The sequence below is a fragment of the Dendrobates tinctorius genome, unplaced genomic scaffold, assembly GCF_039654945.1.
Source record: "Dendrobates tinctorius isolate UK_male_01 unplaced genomic scaffold, ASM3965494v1 ptg000250l, whole genome shotgun sequence".
Classification (NCBI taxonomy): domain Eukaryota; kingdom Metazoa; phylum Chordata; class Amphibia; order Anura; family Dendrobatidae; genus Dendrobates; species Dendrobates tinctorius.
Genome location: NW_027361917.1, coordinates 26,710,736 through 26,731,534, shown reverse-complemented (window position 1 = coordinate 26,731,534; position 20,799 = coordinate 26,710,736). Strand labels below are relative to the sequence as shown.

Below are 20,799 nucleotides of genomic sequence, written 5' to 3'. Positions count from 1 at the left end.
CAAAGGCAAATAAAATAATGGGATGCATTAAAAGAGGCATAGATGCTCATGAGGAGAACATAATTTTACCTCTATACAAGTCACTAGTGCGATCACAGTTAGAATACTGTGTACAGTTCTGGTCTCCGGTGTATAAGAAAGACATAGCTGAACTGGAGCGGGTGCAGAGAAGAGCGACCAAGGTTATTAGGGAACTGGGGGGTCTGCAATACCAAGATAGGTTAGTTCACTTGGGGTTATTTAGTTTGGAAAATCGAAGGCTTCGGGGTGATCTTATTACAATGTATAAATACCGTATATGCAGGGACAATACAAAGACTTTTGTAATGATCTTTTTACTCTTAGACCTGTGATGGGGACAAGGGGGCATCCTCTACGTCTGAAGGAAAGAAGGTTTAAGCATACTCACAGACGCGGATTCTTTACTGTTATAGCAGTGAGACTATGGAACTCTCTGCCATATGATGTTGTAATGAGTGATTCCCTGCTAATATTTAAGAAGGGACTGGATGCCTTTCTTGAAAAGTATATTATTACAGGGTATTTACACTAGTTTCCTTAATATTACGTTGATCCAGGGAGCTAGTCTGATTGCCGTATGTGGAGTCGGGAAGGAATTATTTTCCCCAATGTGAAGCTTACTGTTTGCCACATGGGTTTTTTTTGCCTTCCTCTGGATCAATATGTTTGGGCAAGTTAGGATAGGATATAGGTTGAACTAGATGGACTTAAAGTCTTCCTTCAACCTCAATAACTATGTTACCTTGTACTTGTAGTCTCACTGGTCTCTATAGGCTCTGCAGTCTCTATTAACCCACAACAGGGTTCCAGGGGTTAATGCTGAAGGCAGGGGGACGCGAGGCAGACTGGGTCTCCCCTGCTCTGAGTCTTTGCTTTAGCACTAGCAGTCTCTCCGCAGGTACGGTGTTCAGTCTCTTTATAAGTCTCACAGCAGGAATCCGGGGCTCTGTGCTACCACAGCGGGTACCGGGGCTACGCGTGCGGGTCACCGTCTCTGCACTGGTCAATGTCTCTACACAATCAGTAGGGCACACTTCTCTAGTCACTGAGGGCTCCGCTTCCACGTACTCACAGACAGCAATACTTCTGACACGTCCTCCTTTCTGTGCCCTCTGACCGGGAGTTCTCTCTTCTCCTGCGCATGGCTGCGACCTGCTCTGTCTGCTGCACACGCTGCTCTGAGTCTCGCGCGCCCTGCTTTGCAGCCCTCAGCCTTTCTTCCTTCCTGTCCCGGTCCAAAAGTCTTCCACCCCCTGGTAAACCTGCAGCACAGCACACTGGTTCTGGCCACGGAGCAGAGAAGGTAACCCCCCTCCGACTCTTCCAGTGCTTCACCCCCTTACTTTCCTCACTTTCAGGAACATTGTTTTGCTGTGTTTAAGTTTTTCATATTTAAATTTTTTAACCCCTTAGTGACGGGGCCAATTTTTTAAATTCTGACCATTGTCAGTTTATATGGTGTGAGGCAGCGCTATCATTCAAGGTTGGGGGATACTCGCTTGGCAGCCACACAATCAGATCCAGCTCGGGTTTTCATAAGCCATAACATAGTCCATGAGGTTTATTTGTCATTATAAACCACAGCCATATAAACAGCATTACAGGATAGCGTCCATTATACAGGCTATTCAGCCTCATCCTTATCTCACCCACGTCAGGGTTCCCACATGGCTGTTTCTCCAGGCTGCAGAAATCCACTCAATTTTCAGGAACTCTCAGACGCTGGCCGCCATTACACACACAGCCGCTCCACAGGCTGTTAGTGAGGAGATCCTTTTCCTCACAGGACCTTCCAAACTGGACCAATCAGGTCCCAGCATTCACCCATGTGACCTACCCTGGCCACCATATATGGTCCGTAGCCACGCCAACTGGGTCACATGGCTATGACCTCATCACAGGTCCGTCACCTACTCACATAGCCTTTTACTATAGGTGTTATCAGACACTCCCCTGGGTGGATTTGTAGGCAGCTAGAACCCGCCCATCTCTCCAGCTGCCTGAAGGCTTCTCCCTAACACATACGGTAGGTACGAAAGATCAGCTCTGCTGATCAGCACATAAACAAGCCTTCATCTCAAAGCCACCCACTTTGAGATACACAACGGCCACTCAGTATTCTGCCACTCATCCTCTCTCTTGGGACATCCACACAGCGCCCCCTAGCGGACACAGTAGTCATTACACCACATACCCCGCCCCTCTGTTCAAACTTGTGGGGTTGAACACACAATCTTACAACAGGATCTCGAGACCGGGCACTCATTACACCTTGCCCCCCAGGTCGAGAGAACAGTCTCCATCTGTCATACGGCCTCATCTCTGTGTTAGGCCTCCCCCGCCCCCAGCGGTCAAAATATCGGTCATTGTCTTTGACCCTCCAGTTGCAGTCTGTCTGCGTCATCAGACACGGTTTAGTCACCACCCTCCTAGAGTGCGCTTCGTCACCTGACCATTCTCCCACTGACTGGCTCTCCCGGTTGGTACGGTCATCAGTCTTAAACGGTCCTAATGTCTGGCGTGAGTCTGACTCATTCAGCGTCTCACAGGAACTAATGTCTCTCAGCTTTGCACGGCCCATCGAACTGCCACTTGCTGACATTCTTCGGCCATCTGCCCTGTCACTTCTTGGTGGAACTCTTTGGGTCCTTACATCTTGTTGGGTTGCAGGCGGCCGCCACCTGGTATTCCGTACTTCTTTATTAATTCGCTGACGGTCCAGCCTCAATTGCTCAATTTCTCGCAGGTACCCCACTCGATACTCCACGAGCATCCGAAAGTCTCTCAGGCTCTCCATGGAGCCAACCACGATGATGGGAATTCTGCCCACTTCATTGGATACCTGGTCTTCATCATCAGGAGGGATCCTCGCCCTCTCCACACCGGAGATATTCACAAGGTCTTGCTTTACCTTCCCGCATCTTCCAATGATTCTCCCAATCAGAGCTTTGGGTACCGGAACCACGTCTTTCCGCAAACCCAGCCGATCCATAGCCTCCCTGGCTAACTCCAGGCGTCGAGCAGCTTTCACATTACTCTGCCTGACCAACTGTTTGACGTGGAGACACTGCAAATGCATCTCTTTCAGGAAAGCTACCCGGTTTGCTGTATCTTCTCCGGCGAATATTATCACTAACTGCCGCGTCTCAGGTGCCCAGTGCACCTCACACGCCTTGACCGCCTCATGTACACCTTCCTCCGCACAGGCATCTTGCATGTCTTCTGGAACGGCAATCACAGTCTTGAAGGACGTGGTCGTGCTCTCTTCCAGGCCAGGAGGCTCTGGCCTTACCACGGACACTTCCCTCACTACAGTTGACCCGACCGGGTGACTTCTTCAGTTCTTAACTCATCAACTTCACACGATTGGATCACTTCATGACCCTTGGCCACTATGGCTACTGGCAGTTCTGTCTTATCACTCACGCTCACCCACGGTAAGTCTTCGTCCAATTTCTCCCGCCGAAGACTGTTAACTACTCCTCTGAGTTCCTCCATCTCTTCCTTGAAGTTCTTGTTCACACTTTGCCAGGTGGACAGGTGACCTCTGAGCTCCAAGATCTCTTTCTTGAGCTCCTCGACCCTGTGCTCAGCCGTTTGTCTCAGGACTCTCTTTCTCGTTTGACACATTCATCCACCTCCTCTCTGAGGGCCTTATTCAGTCCTTGCCACATTACCATGTGGCCTTTGAGCTTAGAGACTTCTTTCGCTAGCCCTTCTATTCTGTGCTCCCTTTCTTTCCCAGAGCCACAGTCACCCCCAGAGATTAAGTCATCCCTCCAGTTATTCACTAACTGGGTGACTACTTCCGCTGTCTTACCCACCAGGTCAGCGTCAGTTTTGTCATGAGTTTCAGTCAGCACAGCACTAGATTCTGTCCTAGTGGTGACTACTGGCAACAACACGTCACAGTCACACCCCATCGTACGGTGAACCCCCAAGCCACTCTCTATCCGTGTGTCAGCTCCGCTCTTTTTGTTTACCACAACATTCTCATTCACACAGTGGTACCCTTCAGGTGACGTCAGGTCAGTAAATTTATCTAACGCAATTCTTTCTCTGGTCGCCCCTAGGTCTGGCCTGTCCACGTTAGGAGGCGTCAGCGTCTTCGTATTGGTTAGTCCTACAGTAGCAACGTCTCCATCCTCGTACCATAGGTCATCCAACGTGACAAAATCCCGGCCCCCCTCCAAGGTATACACTAAGTCTGGTGGTATCCCACCACCTTGGCACTCACTGCCTCCGGGCCCCTCAAACACCACTCTGTCTAGCACATAGTTCACCGTGACCCCATGTTTACAGTGAACCTGGGACATTTTCTCAGTCAGACAGAAAGTGAGAGGCGTTCCTACCAGAGTCACCTGACTCATGGAGTCCCACCGACCCGAGATTCCTTCCCGGTGCAGCATCACAGTACACACTTGCGGTCCGTCATGCTTCGGAAAGTATAACCCACATTCTGGAAATGACATACACGCACACTGCGGTTTCCCAGACATACCCACTGAGCCAAACAGTGCTGCCATTTCTTCACACTCGGCCCCTTTCTGGACCACCACCTCAATTTGGGTCACCGGCCCCCTCTGGGACTCCACCACCTTTTGGGCTACCATCCCGATTTGGGTCACCGCCCCCTTTTGGGACTCCACCCCCTTTCGGGATCTCCCCATGTCTGTTATACCGGTCTTCTCAGACCACAGTTCACACCACACAGTTTGTCTCTTACGATACCACACAAGTCTTTGTTGGCATCACCACAGCTCCTGCTGTCACCGATCACCGGCTGCTGTTCACACACACAGCGGCTGGAGTCACTGCAGCTCCTGCTGCGCCGTCTTCATGGACCCGCCGATCCACCGGAAGCCACTTGTCACCTTCGTGACCCCACTGAGTCACATCAAGCCGCTTGTCACCTTCTTGACTCCCACTGAGCCACCGCAGGCTGAGTCGAGAAAAAAGAAGAAACAACACACATGTCCTGACTGTGTGCTATTCAGGATGCTCCTGTCTCCACCTGAGACCGTCCAACACACAGGGCGCACCGGGTGCGATTCAGGGAGCGACCCTCCTCCCAGGGTCTTCCCACACACCGACCTCACCAGGTCCAGGGCATCTGTCTCCGCCTGAGACTGCCCAACACTCGCTCCTCACCAGGTCCAAGGTCACACCATGTGCTCCTGGGATCCGACTCTGCTCCCTGGCCTGACCCTCCAGGACCTTTCCTCACTGAACCCTCCAGGTGCACTGTCTTCCTCACTGACCCAGGTCAGTACCACACGAACACCTGTCCGATACCTGTGTCGGCCACACGGGTCACCGTTTTACTCATTGACCCAGGTCAGTACCACACGTACACCAGTCCGTTACTCCTGTGTTGCCCACACAGGTCCTTGGGTACCTCTTCTCCGCAGAGGCACCCCAGCAATCACCAGTCTCTTTCTCCTGGGGAAGCGGCCGCACTGGGTTCACCGATCTGGACAGTGCCTTACTCACTAGGCCGCCTCACGGTTTTCCAGAACCACAGCCGGACAGTGGCTTCCCCACTTGCAGGCCGTCACAGGCTCTGCTCACACGTGGCCGGTCAGCAGCACATCACACGGCTTCCACAATCGTCAGCCCTCCTGGCTCAGCGTTGCTCTTTGCCACCGAATTTTGCAGTCCTTATCCGTTGCTCCCAGCAACAAGGCTACACCACTGCCCATAGCCTTCTCCACCAATTGTGAGGCAGCACTGTCATTCAATTTTGGGGGATACTCGCTTGGCAGCCACACAGTCAGATCCAGCTCAGGTTTTCATAAGCCATAACATAGTCCATGAGGTTTATTTGTCATTATAAACCACAGCCATATAAACAGCATTACAGGATAGCGTCCATTATACAGGCTATTCAGCCTCATCCTTATCTCACCCACGTCAGGGTTCCCACATGGCTGTTTCTCCAGGCTGCAGAAATCCATTCAATTCTCAGGGACTCTCAGACGCTGGCCGCCATTACACACACAGCCGCTCCACAGGCTGTTAGTGAGGAGATCCTTCTCACAGGACCTTCCAAACTGGACCAATCAGGTCCCAGCATTCACCCATGTGACCTACCCTGGCCACCATATATGGTCAGTAGCCACGCCCACCGGGTCACATGGCTATGACCTCATCACAGGTCCTTCACCTACTCACATAGCCTTTTACTATAGGTGTTATCAGACACACCCCTGGGTGGATTTGTAGGCAGCTAGAACCTGCCCATTTCTCCAGCTGCCTGAAGGCTTCTCCCTAACACATAGGCACGAAAGATCAGCTCTGCTGATCAGCACATAACCAAGCCTTCATCTCAAAGCCACCCACTTTGAGATACACAACGGCCACTCAGTATTCTGCCACTCATCCTCTCTTGAGACATCCACACAGCGCCCCTAGCGGACACAGTAGTCATTACACCACAATGGTGATAACGCTTCAACAAATCCCATTGATTTTGAGATTGTTTTTTCGTGGCACATTATAATTTATGGTAATGGTAAATTTAGGTTGATGTTTTGTGTTTATTTATAAAAAAATATCAGAAATTTGACAAAAATGTAAAAAAAATTGCAATTTTCAAACTTTGAATGATTATCCCTTTAATCCAGATAGTCATACCACACAAAAACATTAATAAATAACATTTCCCACATCTCTGCTTTACATCAGCACCATTTTTAAAACGCTAATTTATTTTGTTAGCCTTTTAGGAGGTTTAAAAATGCAGCAGTAATTTTTAATTTTTTCAAGTAAATTTACAAAATTTATTTTTTTGAGGGACCTATCAATGTTTGAAGTGACTTTAGGGGTGCTATATATTGGAAAACCCCAAACATGATAGCATTTTAAAAACAGCACCCCCTGACACATTGAAAACTGCTGTCAGGTAGTTTATTAACCCTTGAGGTGACTTTCAGGAATTAATGCATCATGGTATAGCAGGAATGAAAATGTGTTTGTTTACCACCTAAATGTCTATAACTTCTGAACTGACTGCTAGAGCCGGGAGACTCTAAAGGGGGTTTTGTGATGCAGCAGCGATATTGCTAGCGATATCGCTACATGTGATACTTACCTCTGACCAGCTCCCCCACTGGCTATCGCTGATTGCGCGAGATCGGCCTGGTCCATTTCTCGTCGTCGGCTTCCTGCTGGCACTGACGAGCGAGCCATGGACGCAGGCGGAAGACGGACACCCTCGCCGCGTCTGAAAGGTAAGAGCGACTGCCGACCGCTGCTGCATCGACAGTGAGATCTGCCTGTTTGGCAGCTCACTAGTGACCATTTAGCGATGCACCAGCGATCCTGAAAGGGTCGTATCGTGGTCGGGATCGCTGGTGCATCGCTCCATGTAAGGGGGCCCTAAGGCCGATATTTGGCTATGAACTGCTATGGCAAACATCAGGACCACACAATCATGATCTCTGTGTGTCAATTAGATTAAAGCGGAAGCCCTCACAATCTATTAACCATTTATTTGATGTAGTCACTTTTGACAGCAGCAACTAAGGGGTTAAACAGATATGGACAGTGGCAACACTGATCGTTTGTGATACAGCAAGTTGTCAGCTATAGTGTACAGCTGACAGCTGCTGGATTGTCACTTGTATGGGGATGATATTCTCTTATATCTCAGGTCAGTTAAAAGACGTATTGGCTGTCATTAAGGGGTTAAACGATATCTAAATCGTTATATTTCATGAGACTCAATTTTGCACTCTTTTTGCTCATGTTGGCTTAAAGATTTATTATAAAAATGCACTGTGAGGTCTCATCAAAATATAGACCTGCCTCCTGTTAAAACAACTATAAATTTCCTAGAGGGCAACTCCGATTCTTCCTGGTGTGATGTATTTTGTGTCATGTAATGTACATCATCATCAGCCACAAGCTCACAAACATACATTTAACAATCGCCGCATCACTAGTTGTCCTGGGAGTTTAACATCCAGCCCATCTCTGCCCTAACGTCCATGTTCACATGTAATAGAACTGCTGCAGCAAATAAAAACAAGACATAAAGCATAGTTACACCATTTATTGAACATATTACAGATTTGATTCTTTAAAATCAGATTTTCAGAAGATTTAAATTAGATCAAAATAACTTGCTGTAATACATTTTTGTTTACTGGGCATTCATAATTGTTTATTTCACTCACTTATATGGCACCATTAATTTCACAGCGCTTTACAGACATTATCATCACTGTACCCAATGGGGCTCACAATCTAGATCTTTTGGAGGAAACCCAGGCAAACACAGTGAGAACATACAAACTCCTTGCAGATGTTGTCCTTGGTGGGATTTGAACCCAGGACCCCAGCTCTGCAGTGCCAACCATTGAGCCACCGTGCTGCCCAAGTACAAGATTTGTAGAATTCTGGCTACTTAAAGTATTAAAATTACACAGGTGAAAGGTTTTAAGGCTAAATCCTCATTTTTAAGTCTGTGTATTATTCGGTCACATCACTTTTACAGATAAATGTTGAAAAAGTCTTCATTTACATAAGATATTAATCATCATGGGGTGTGGCTGGAAAAGCCCTCATTTTTTTTCTTTTACCTTTACTATTATTGGTTTCTGTTATTTATTCTGTTGAGAAGACTATTACATTGTCCAGAGTATAAAAATAAACACGAACTCTGACAAACCCCATTAGGCGATGTGCAGGCGTTAAGTATTTGGTGTAAACATTTCTGCACCATTTCTGCATCGCTTGGCAGGAAAAACACTGTAAATTGTGCCACGGTTTTCATGCAGATTTTTCCCCACTCATTAGTTTGGGTGAAATCTTCAGCAAAAACGCTAAAAGAATTGATATGCTGCAGATATAAATCTGCAAGTCACAAAGAAGCATCTTGTGCAAGAGTCTTCAGGATTCTCACTCACTTTGCTGGCATCAGGAAATCATTCAAAGGTTTTGTGACAAATCTGTACTTAAAAAAACGCAGCAAAAAACACAATGTGTGAACACAGTCTTATTAAAGTCAAGTGGTTCCTTTGCACCAGTTAGGTTTTTGACAAATATAAAAAATGGTTCATTATGGACTCCACAAAAAAGAAGCATTGATACAAATGAACACAACTTTACAGAGAAGAATTGATAATACCTAATGTATGACACATGCAATGATGACATCATATGTAATGTGGCACAGGAGAGAGCCGTAGGTGAGTTACTAGTCTTTCACGCCCCTGCACAATACATGAAGGTGGGGGTCTTGGCTGGGTGGACTTGAGCTATGGGGGCACTACACCCATGCAGGCCGAATGTTACCGATGACTTTGGTTGGCCAGCACCAGATGGACTTCAATGAGGGAGAACACCAATCCCTTGGCATTCCAGTCCGACACTGCCAACATTGATTAAAATACAAAAGAAATGGTGACAGGTTCTCTTACTAGTGCTTTTTATTAGAGATGAGTGGATCAATCTTTGGAGAATTGAGTCAAATTTCCTGAAATCTGCAGTTCCGCGCTAATTCAAACTCTTTACAATTTGATTTAAAAAAAAAAAAAAATTCCTAGCTGCAATTTATGAGAACCATTTAGGGCTATCAAATGGTAAAAAATAAAAAAAAATGCTCACCACTCTTTTTTCCTCTATTGCCTGCCTGATCTTAGGCCACTACTCAACCGTTCAAAAAACATCGTCAAGAATTGACTTACTTCTTACAGACATCTTTTCTCTCCCCAAGGCCTCTTTACTATAGGCCAGGGGGGCCTTTGAGGTCACTGCGCATCAAAAGGTCGTGACATCCTGAGATCATGATGTGCGCCGCAACCCTGGAATAAGCTGTGACCAGGCCAGAAGTCTTGGCCGATGGTGAAGAGGATGGAGATGGTTTGCTGGCAGCAAGCATTGATGTGTCTAGAGAGGGAGGGGCGATCATTGAGGTTAGTTTTATTTTTAATAAATTTTACATTTATTATGCTTTGGGGTCTGCAAGACCCCAGATCATAACAAGAAACATTTATTTTGCTGCAAAAATTATTTTCTACAAATTGAATTTTTGGGGGGGAAGATTTGGCAAATTTGAATTCCAAACAATCTGTACATTACTAAATTCTATGTTTTTTTTTTTTTTTTGCCAAGAATCTGTCCCTCAATAAGTTAAATTACAGTACTTACAGGTAAATTTTAAAGTTGATCTGTCAACTTAATAAGCTGCCTATGCATGAATAGCATTTTACAGCTACAGGCCCGGACTCCTCCCAGTAGTCAAGATAGCATCAAAAAAAGGCCTTTGGCTAAGTGGAGCTCTGCAAATAGTAAGGCCGACTCACACTTCTGAATTGTGTGAATTTATTTAGGAAGCACTCCAGGTACTAATCGACAGGCTGGCTGCTGCATATGCACATATAGATATGTGCCTGTGCCCTGGACTCATAGCCTTGTGTCAGTAGCGTAGCTACAGGAGGGGGCAGAGGGGGCGGTCGCCCCGGGCCCTGCGCTCTGAGGGGGCCCACCCGGAGCTACGCAACTGTATCTGTATCAGCGTGCGCAGCCTATGGGGGTGCATTATAATACAGAGGCTGCCTATGGGGGTGCATTATAATATAGAGGCTGCCTATGGGTATGCATTATAATATAGAGGCTGCCTATGGGGGTGCATTATAATATAGATGCTGCCTATGGGGGTGCATTATAATACAGAGGCTGCCTATGGGGGTGCATTATAATATAGACTCTGCCTATGGGGGTGCATTATAATACAGAGGCTGCCTATGGGGGTGCATTATAATATAGACTCTGCCTATGGGGAGTGCATTATACTATAGACTCTGCCTATGGGGGTGCATTATACTATAGACTCTGCCTATGGGGGTGCATTATATTATAGACTCTGCCTATGGGGGTGCATTATACTATATTGAGGACTAACTGGTGTATTATGCTATACAGGGGTCCCCAACCTGTAGCTCGGGAGCCACATGTGGCTCGCTGTCCCATGAATTGTGGCTCGCGACTGTCTGCCAACTTGGTGCATTAGGTCCAGGTCTAGCAAACAGGTATGAAGAGTACATCTCAAAATGGTGAATTGTGTGAGTAGCCCTGCACAGAAGAGCAGATCTGGATGCACATTTACTGGTCTTAGGGGTTTAGAGATGTTTTAGGTATGATACGCTGGAGGATGGTACTACCTGTTAGAGGAGGTGCTCAAAGCTGGATGTGACAGTGTGTTGGGAGTCCTTGATGGGAGAATACTGAATGGAGGTATTGTGGGAACCCCTGGATCTCAGTGTACTGCTTTGGAGTGATTTCTGTGGAAAAGCTTTGGTTATCATTATACCTGCAATGGGGGCTTTGGTTGACACTACTTTGAAGGAGATGGGAGCTGGATGTGGCTCGCGCCCCTCTCTCAGTGCTGAATGTGCCTCACAACTCTCTGTCCAAGCTGAATGTGGCTCTCAAGGTCAGAAAGGTTGGAGGCCACTGTGCTTTATGGATGCTATCTAGGGGGCCATCATACAGTGTGGGGATTATTGTGACGGGGCCATAATACAGTGTTGGAGCCATTAAATAGTTTGGGGATATTAAGAGGTCAGTATATATACAGTGAGGGGGCATTATACTGTGTATAGGGGAGCTGTACAGTGGGGAGACTTAGGACATTATTAAATGTAACGTGGGCACTTATTGTTATAGGGGAACTCAGGTTACTGTGACTGTCAAAGGGGCACACAGGGCAATATTACATTCTAGGGGACAAAATGTGGGCACTGTTTTCTAGGGCACTTGCACCTGACATTACTATATTCTAGAGAGTTGCTTTTGAATTTAGAGGTCACACAGAACCACACAATAGGTGCAGTAATAGGGACACATACGGCAGCAGCAGCTCAGCATTGGGGTATCAGGTGCAGTAATGGGGACACATACGGCAGCAGCGGCTCAGTATTGGGGTATCAGCAGGATGAGCAGTTTGTGCAGGTTGAGAATAGTCCCAATTGGTGACAGTGCTGAAAATGTGAGAAGTGAAACATGTCTTTGTTATATTCTCTGTAGCCGAGTCCTGGCTGAAGGAGTAGTCATGTCAGTCTGGGCCAGATGGAAAAGACGTGAAAAATGAACGATTCCATCAGAAAGAACGTCAGCGGGAAGTCATTATCTGTAACTCTGCTGTAATCTATTATATGTTCTGTAGGACTGGTATTATTTACCACTGACCATATGGCGGTAATATCAATATTGGTCTTTTTATATATAGATTATTTTTGGTAACAGCGCGGTCATCTGCTGAGGTTCTCTGGTTAGGGGCCCACTCAGAAGTTTCGCCTCCCCTGAACCAAAACCCTAGCTATGCCTCTGCCTTGTGTTCTTGGTATTCTAGGAGCCATAACTTGGGTAACTAGAGTGCTGAATGGACTTATGGACCTGTAGCTGTAATAGTTCCTTTACACAGGACTGACTATTTCGCTGACACATCCACTTTAGGTAAATAGACAATACAGTTCTGATTCAAGCTTCACAACAAATATGTCTAGAGGGTTTGAGAATCAAATGTCTTCAGCCTTTGAAAAGATTTGGATAGGTCTTCAGCCGACGGACGCTTCTTAGGATCTTGTGACAACATTTTGACGATCTCGTGCTTCTGCAGAAACACAGATTAAAGAAATGAGAATAGAAAATACCCATGAAAGGCATTAAAGTGAATCCCATTGCAGGGTGAATATTGGGCAAATGCAAAAGGAACCTGCACCAAATGGGAAAGTATGTAAATGGGCTTTGCCAATAACACAATACCAAGCATCATACTGTATTATACTGTTGATTTTTGATGCACAGAAAAGATGCCATGTGTGAACATATTCTAATGACTAAATACCTCCACAGGGTTCTGCTCTTCAAACTTGCTAGGAAATCCACAATTCTTAATATTTTCCCATAGCTTAAGAAAAGAAAAAAAGGAAAACATTGTTAGAATATCATATGTGAATTAACCTACATATAAAACAAATGTCATCATTTGAGGCTGCGTTCTCGTGTTGCAGCCGTTGCATCCTTTAAGGTAAAAAAGAACTTGACTGCAACAAGTGACCGAAGCTTAAAATGATAATTCCTGGAAGGGTCTCTTGTTGAAAAAGATAGACTTTGCTGTGTATTTATATACTAAAATGACAAAATACCTAGTTGGAGAATGAATCAATGTTCACACGTCCTGCGGCACGTGTGGGAACAGTGTGCCGCATCAGTACCACATGCATGGGCGCCAGGGAAGCAGCAGTAACAGTAAGCTCTGTTCCCCGGTGCCAGGTGCTGAAGACGCTCTCATCATTCTCCCCTGCTCTGCCGACGATCAGCGTGAGCAGGGGAGAATGATGAGAGTTATATTCAAGTGATAGCGATGAGAGCAGGCAGCGGCTGATGGGATTATTACTCCCATCAGTCTAACCCTGCTGCCGTTAATAACAATGAGAGCAGGAGAGGCTGATGGGGGTATTCATCAGCCTCCACCTGCACTATAAATAAATAAAAAATCCGACGTGGGTTCCCCTGTATTTTCTATAACCAGCCAGGCAAAACTCACAGCTGGGGGCTGCAACCCTCAGCTGTCAGCTTCAGCATGGCTGGTTATCAAGAATAGAGGGGTCCCCACGTTGTTTTTTTTTTTTTTTTTAATTATTAAATGATTAAAAATAACATCACAGGGTCCCCCCATTTTTTATAACCAACAAGAATTGCTTAAGCTTACAGCTGCGGACTGGTATTCTCAGGCTGGTAAGGGGCCATGGATATTGACCCCCCCCAGTCTAAAAATAGCAGCCCACAGCTGCCCAGAAAATGCTCATCAATTAGATTTGCAAATTCTGGCACTTTGCCAGGCTCTTCCCACTTGCCCTGTAGCAGTGGCAAGTGGGGTTCATATTTGTGGGGTTGATGCCACCGCTGTATTGTCCGGTTACATCAATCCCACAAGTTAGTAATGAAGAGGTGTCTCTAAGACACCTATCCATTACTAATCCTATAGTTATATGGTAAATAAAAACACAGCCAGAATAAAGTCCTTTATTTGAAATAAAACAAAACGCAGTTTTCAATTTTTTTTTAAAATGACAAACACAGTTATACTCATCGAACGCCTAGTACACTGACGTGCGTTTTGCATGTTGATTTTTCGAGGGGAGCAACACGCGAAATGTGTGTCGGGTACTGCCACTTCTTAAGGTAATCTAAAAATATACCTCCTTTGTATAATTCCATTAATTGAGCCACTTTGACCTGCTATATTATATATTTGCTTTATGCTCAGTATAAGTTATTTTGCTCACTGCTGTTTTGAGCCATACCTTCTCTTTGAAACCAGGGCAGTTTTCAAGCCATTATCACCATATCTATATTGCATTGCATTTCATTGTGGGATACTAAAAGTATGACTTCTTCCAGGAGGGTTTTCTTGCATTTAAAATCTAAACTCAATGTATCCAGACTCTTTTTTAACCCATGATATTCATTTAGTGAGGTTTTGTTAAATAAACTTCTATATGTTTAAATTTTATATCTGGGTTTATATTATTTGTATGAAAATAGTCTATTCTTTCTTTACCAATATTTCATTACCTTGAATGATTGGCTTATATTTGCATATTTTGTCCCTATCTCACTATGTTTTTTTTTTTTTTTTAAATGTAATATTGTCTCAATAAAATTTCTCAATTTTTTTATGGCATTTATCTTCATTTTCCTTTTTGATTTATAATATTCCAGAGTAGTTGGGTGTATTCACCGTGTATTACACTGATGTAATAACCTTTACTGCTGAAAATAGGTCCCTCGTTGAACAGGCGGCAGGGAAAACTGGGTATTCTGGTTGTTTGAGGATGCTGAGTAATGACAGCTGCAGGGCAAGATGGATCCGGAAGTGATGGTCTAGCTCAGCTGCCGGCTCAGATCCGACAGATCACGTGGCAGCGCGTGCACCAGCGCGCAACCCTGTGTCATGTGATGTTAATAAGTGGGCATGCGTACAAGGAACGCCAAGCATGGGGAAGGCGAGACCTGCAGATCTTAGTGAATCCACGTGTAGTAAGTGGATAGTGAATAAAGTTAGTTAACCCCTTCACCCCCAAGGGTGGTTTGCACGTTCATGACCAGGCCAATTTTTACAATTCTGACCACTGTCCCTTTATGAGGTCATAACTCTGTAACGCTTCTATGGATCCCGGTGATTCTGACACTGTTTTCTGGTGACATATTGTACTTCATGATAGTGGTAAAATTTCATTCAAATAACTTGCGTTTATTTGTGAAAAAAATGGAAATTTGGTGAAAATTTCGCAATTTTCCAACTTTGAATTTTTATGCCCTTAAATCACAGAGACACGGCACACAAAAAACTTGATAAGTAACATTTCCCACATGTTTACTTTACATCAGCACAATTTTGGAACCAAAATTTTTTTTGTTAGGAAGTTATAAGGGTTAAAAATTGACCAGCGATTTCTCATTTTTGCAACACCATTTTATTTTTATGGACCAAATCACATTTGAAGCCACTTTGAGGGGTCTATATGATAGAAAATACCCAAAAGTGACACCATTCTAAAAACTGCACCCCTTAAGGTGCTCAAAACCACATTCAAGAAGTTTATTAACCCTTTAGGTGTGTCACAGGAATTTTTTGAATATTTAAAAAAAAAATGAATAACTTTTTTTCACAAAAAAAATACTTCAGGTTCAATTTTTTTTATTTTACCAAGGGTAACAGGACAAATTGGACTGCAAAAGTTATTGTGCAATTTGTCCTGAGTACGCTGATAGCTGATATGTTTGGGGGAACCACTGTTTCGGCGCATGGCAGAGCTCAGAAGGGAAGGAGCGCCGTTTGACTTTTTCAATGCAAAATTGGCTGGAATTCAGATCGGACGCCTTGTCACGTTTGAAGAGCCCCGGATGTACCTAAACAGTGGAAACCCCCCACAAGTGACCCCATTTTGGAAACTAGACCCCCCAAGGAACTTATCTAGATATGCGGTGAGAACTTGGAACCCACAAGGGCTTCACAGAAGTTTATAACGTACAGCGGTACAATTAAAAAATCATATTTTTTCCACAAAAATGATCTTTTCACCCCCAATTTTTATTTTCCCAAGGGTAACCGGACCCTTAAAGTTATTGTGCCATTTGTCCTGAGTACGCTGAAACCCCACATGTGGGGGTAAACCACTATTTGGGCGCATGGCAGAGCTCGGAAGGGAAGCCGCGCCATTTGACGTTTTTGGCTGGAATTGAGATCTGACACCATGTCGCGTTTGGAAAGCCCCTGATGTACCAAAACAGTGGAAACCCCCCACAAATGACACCATTTTGGAAACTAGACCCCCAAAGAACTTATCTAGATGTGTGGTGAGCACTTTGACCCCTCCAGTGCTTCACAGAAGTTTATAACGCCCGGGCGTGAAAATAAAAAATTCATATTTTTTCCACAAACATGATCTTTTAGTCACCAATTTTTTTATTTTCCCAAGGGTACCAGGAGAAATTGGACCCCAAAAGTTGTTGTCCAATTTGTCCTGAGTACGCTGACACCCCATTTGTGGGAGAAAACTACTGTATGGGCACACGTCGGGGCTCGGAAGGGAAGTAGTGACGTTTTGGAATGCAGACTTTGATGGAATGGTCTGCGGGTGTCATGTGCGTTTGGAGAGCCCCTGATCTACCTAAACTATTGAAACTCCCCACAAGTGACCCCATTTTGGACACTAGACCCCCCACGGAACTTATCTAGATGTGTGGTGAGCACTTTGAACCCCCAAGTGCTTCACAGAAGTTTATAATGCCCGGGCATGAAAATAAAAAAATCATATTTTTTCCACAAACATGATCAATTAGTCCCCAATTTTTTTATTTTCCCAAGGGTAACAGGAGAAATTGAACCCCAATAGTTGTTGTCCAATTTGTCGTGAGTACGCTGACACCCCATTTGTGGGAGAAACCACCATGGTTACTTACCGGTAGCCGGTTTTTCCGGAACCCATGACAGCACCACCTGAGAGAGGGATCCACCCCGCCAGGACAGGAACCTACTGAGACACAAAGGGCGGCACCTCTCCCCCGCTTCAGTTGGGTTACAGAGCACTGAGAGGACTTCCCGGTTAGTTACATGTTTAATCCAACACCACAACACTCAAAACACACCCTACTAATTGTGCACACCCATATGGTGAAAAGGGGGGGGAATATACGGGTGCTGTCATGGGTTCCGGAAAAACCGGCTACCGGTAAGTAACCATGGTGGTTTTCCCTTCACCCATGACAGCACCACCTGAGAGATTTTTGGAGATTCGAAACACCTTAGGGAGGGATCACCGCTTGCAGCACCCTTCTACCGAAGGTTAAGTCAGCAGAGGAGGATAGATTCAACCTATAGTGCTTAAAGAAGGTTGAAGGTGAGGCCCAGGTAGCGGCCTTACAAATCTGTTCAATCGATACCTCTGCTTTTTCGGCCCAGGAGGTCGCCACGGCGCTGGTGGAATGAGCCTTGATGCCGTCAGGAATCGGGATACCACTAGCTGTGTAGGCTACACTAATGGCCTCCCTAATCCATCTAGCAATAGTACCTTTTGAAACCCCATAGCCTTTCCTGGCACCCTGAAAAGCTACGAATAGGGACTGGGACCTCCTCCACTGGCTAGTCATAGATATGTATTCTACGAGTGCTCTCTTAACATCCAGATTATGGAATTTTTCCTCCCCCAGATTTTTTGGGTTCTCGCAGAAAGATGGAAGGACAATTTCCTGGCCCCGATGGAAATCTGATGCTACTTTGGGCAGATAAGCGGGGTCTGTTCTTAACACTACCCTATCCTGAAAGACTTGCGTATAAGGTGGATTTACTGAGAGAGCCTGTAAATCGCTTATCCTGCGGGCTGACGTGAGGGCCACTAACAGGATTGTTTTTAGGGTCAGAAACTTTAGGGGTAGCTGATGTAATGGCTCATACGGATCTTTTGTAAGGGCTTCTAGCACCAGGTTTAAATCCCAGGGGGCTATCCGGGGTATTGGGATAGGCCTAGCTCTATGGCAGGATTTAATAAATCTGGCTACCCACCTATTTGATGCCAATTTGCAGTTGTAGAGCGCCCCTAGTGCAGACACCTGAACTTTAAGTGTGTTCACTGCTAACCCCATCTGCAACCCCGATTGTAAGAACTCCAGGATGTCATTAATCGGGGGTTCTTTTCCTAACGGCCTACCTAAGAACTGCAGGAACTTATTCCATGTTCTGCCGTAGATGTTAGTCGTCACTGGTTTCCTACTCTTTAGCAGGGTGGCCACCAACCCGGGGGAGAGCCCTCTATCCGTTAAAAGCGACCTTTCAAATTCCACGCCGTCAGATGGAATCCTTTGACCTGAGCGTGGAATATTGGACCTTGAGCTAGTAGGTCCGGGATTTCTGGCAGAACCCATGGATCGGAGAGGGACATCCTTCGTAGCAGAGCAAACCAGGGCCTTTTTGGCCAAAATGGAGCTATTAGAATCACCCTGGCTTGATCGTTTCTGATTTTTCTGACAACTGTTGGGATCAGAGCCACTGGGGGGAACGCATAAGCTAGCCTGAAGTTCCACTGGATGTGCAACGAGTCCACTGCCCATGGATTTCCTTTCGGGTTTAGAGAGCAGAACCTTTCTGTTTGCCTGTTGTGTTTGTTGGCAAAGAGGTCTATTACCGGTTTCCCCCAAAGCTGAGTTATTTTTTGAAAAATGGACCGGTTTAGCGCCCATTCCCCCTGCTTCAGGGTATTGCGACTCAAGAAGTCTGCCTCTATGTTTTCTGCCCCTTTTATATGTAAGGCTGTCAAGGAGTGTAAGTGTTCCTCTGCTCTGCTCAGAATGTCTCTCGCCGCTTCCATTAAGGAGTGAGGATCTTGTCCCTCCTTGGTGGTTGATGTATGCCACCGCTACCTTGTTGTCTGACATGATGCGTACATTTCGACCCTGGAGTAGCGGAATAAAGTGACTTAGGGCCTTGCTCACTGCCCATAGTTCTCTCAGGTTGGAGGATGCTTCCTTTTCTTGAAGCGTCTAGGAACCTTGACCTATGATGCCCCTTAGGTGTGCCCCCCACCCCGAGGAGCTTGCATCTGTTAAGATTATATCTGACGTCTGTCTGTCCCACGGTATTCCCAAGGTCAGATTTGTCTCGTCCAGCCACCAATTGAAAGAGTCTCTGGTTTTTAAGGAAAGCTCCAGCTTTCCTTATAAACGCCCTCTTAGCGATCTTTGTGCTGTTAGTATCTCCCACTGGAGTTGCCGGGTGTGAAACTGAGCCCACCTGACCGCCGGAATACAGGTTGTTAGGGTACCTAGCAGGGATATTGCTCTTCTTAATGTCATACGTGGTTGGTTTTGGCCTGCCAAGGCCACATTTTGCACCTTTTCTATTTTGGACTCTGGGAGAAGACACTCTTGCCTTTCTGAGTCTAGTATAAATCCTAGGAAGGTCTGTTTTTTTAGGGGTTGCAATTTTGATTTTTTGAAATTGACTATCCACCCTAATTCCTGCAAGGTGTTGATCACCCGGGTCAACTGCGCTGTACAGTGGTCCTCTGAGCTGCCTACTATGAGAAAATCGTCCAGGTATGGTATTATGACCGTGTCGTGAATCCGGAGAAAGGCTGTCACTTCCGCTATGACTTTGGTGAAAACTCTCGGGGCTATAGATATGCCAAACGGAAGAGCCCTGAACTGAAAGTGCCTTAGTGTGCCTTGAATATAAAGTGCTACCCTCAAGTATTTCTGGTAATCTGGGTGGATAGGGATGTGATAATACGCATCCTTTAAATCGACTACGGCCATGAAGCAATCTTGGTGTAGCAGCTTCACCGCCGTAGTTACTGATTGCATCTTGAAGGTCGAGTTCCTTATCCATAGATTGAGCCGTTTGAGATTTATGATTGTCCTGAATGTTTGATCGGGTTTTTTTATCAGAAAAAGGGGTGAATAGAACCCCTTCCCTTCCTGTATGCGTGTTACCTCGGAGAGTACCCGCTTGTCTATCAGGCTCAGGATCTCTGTTTCTAAGGCTACCTGCTCTTCGGTCACCTTCCTGATGGGTGTGATGACGACCACGGGTTTTGGCTGACTAATAAAGGGAATTTTCAGGCCTTCTGTTAGGATGGTTAGGATCCAGGCGTTGGAGGAGATCTTCTCCCAAGCTTGGAAAAAGAGTGCCAATCTCCCCCCCCCCCCCCCCCCCACTGGAATACTGGCGGCACTGTGGCGACTTCTTTGAGGTGGAGGTGCCTCCACCAAACATAAACCACGATTCTTTTTTTCTTTTATCCTCCCATCTTCTCCTGTCAGCGGGAGGACGCCCCCTATTGAATCTCCCCCTCCGAAAGGGCTGTCTCCTCTGATCCATAGGGAATCTGGGGAAGACTTTTTTCTTATCGCCTGCTTTCTCCAGTATATCGTCCAAGTTCTTGCCGAACAAGAATCGACCATCGCAGGGGAGAGAGCATAATTTGGCCTTGGACTGAAGGTCACCTGGACAGCCCTTAAGCCATAACGCGCGTCTAGCAGCATTTGATAGTGACGCTGCCCTGGCTGTCATCCGCATAGAGTCCGCCGAGGTATCGGCCAAAAAAGCTGCTGCCCCGTGCAAGAGATACATCTCCGATAAGATTTTCTCTCTTGGGACCATTGAAGCCAGCTTTTCTTCTAACTGCTGCAGCCAGATCATGAGGGAGCGTGCCGTGCAAGTGCCCGCTATCGCCGGTTTTAGTCTTCCTGCTGTCACCTCCCATGCGT

The 20,799-nt window shown here is 45.9% G+C and overlaps 1 protein-coding gene and 1 long non-coding RNA gene across 4 annotated transcripts in view; one reads left to right on the top strand and one right to left on the bottom strand.

The window, feature by feature from the left end:
• The window catches only part of LOC141063510 (uncharacterized), a 100,968-nt gene that overhangs the window by 41,596 nt on the left and 38,573 nt on the right, over window positions 1-20,799 (top strand). The gene's annotated exons all lie outside the window — the stretch shown is intronic.
• Window positions 8,063-20,799, bottom strand: part of LOC141063506 (interferon-induced, double-stranded RNA-activated protein kinase-like) — a 125,360-nt gene continuing 112,623 nt past the window's right edge. For 2 of the 3 annotated variants that reach the window (XM_073557586.1, XM_073557587.1), the window contains 2 exons: window positions 12,875-12,937; window positions 8,063-12,640 (listed from right to left, as the gene is read on the bottom strand). In XM_073557586.1, coding sequence (XP_073413687.1) covers window positions 12,530-12,640; window positions 12,875-12,937 — 174 coding nt within the window. In that variant the 3' untranslated portion in view covers window positions 8,063-12,529. The remainder of the gene's footprint in view (window positions 12,641-12,874; window positions 12,938-20,799) is intronic. The other variant, XR_012224890.1, reaches the window with a different exon arrangement.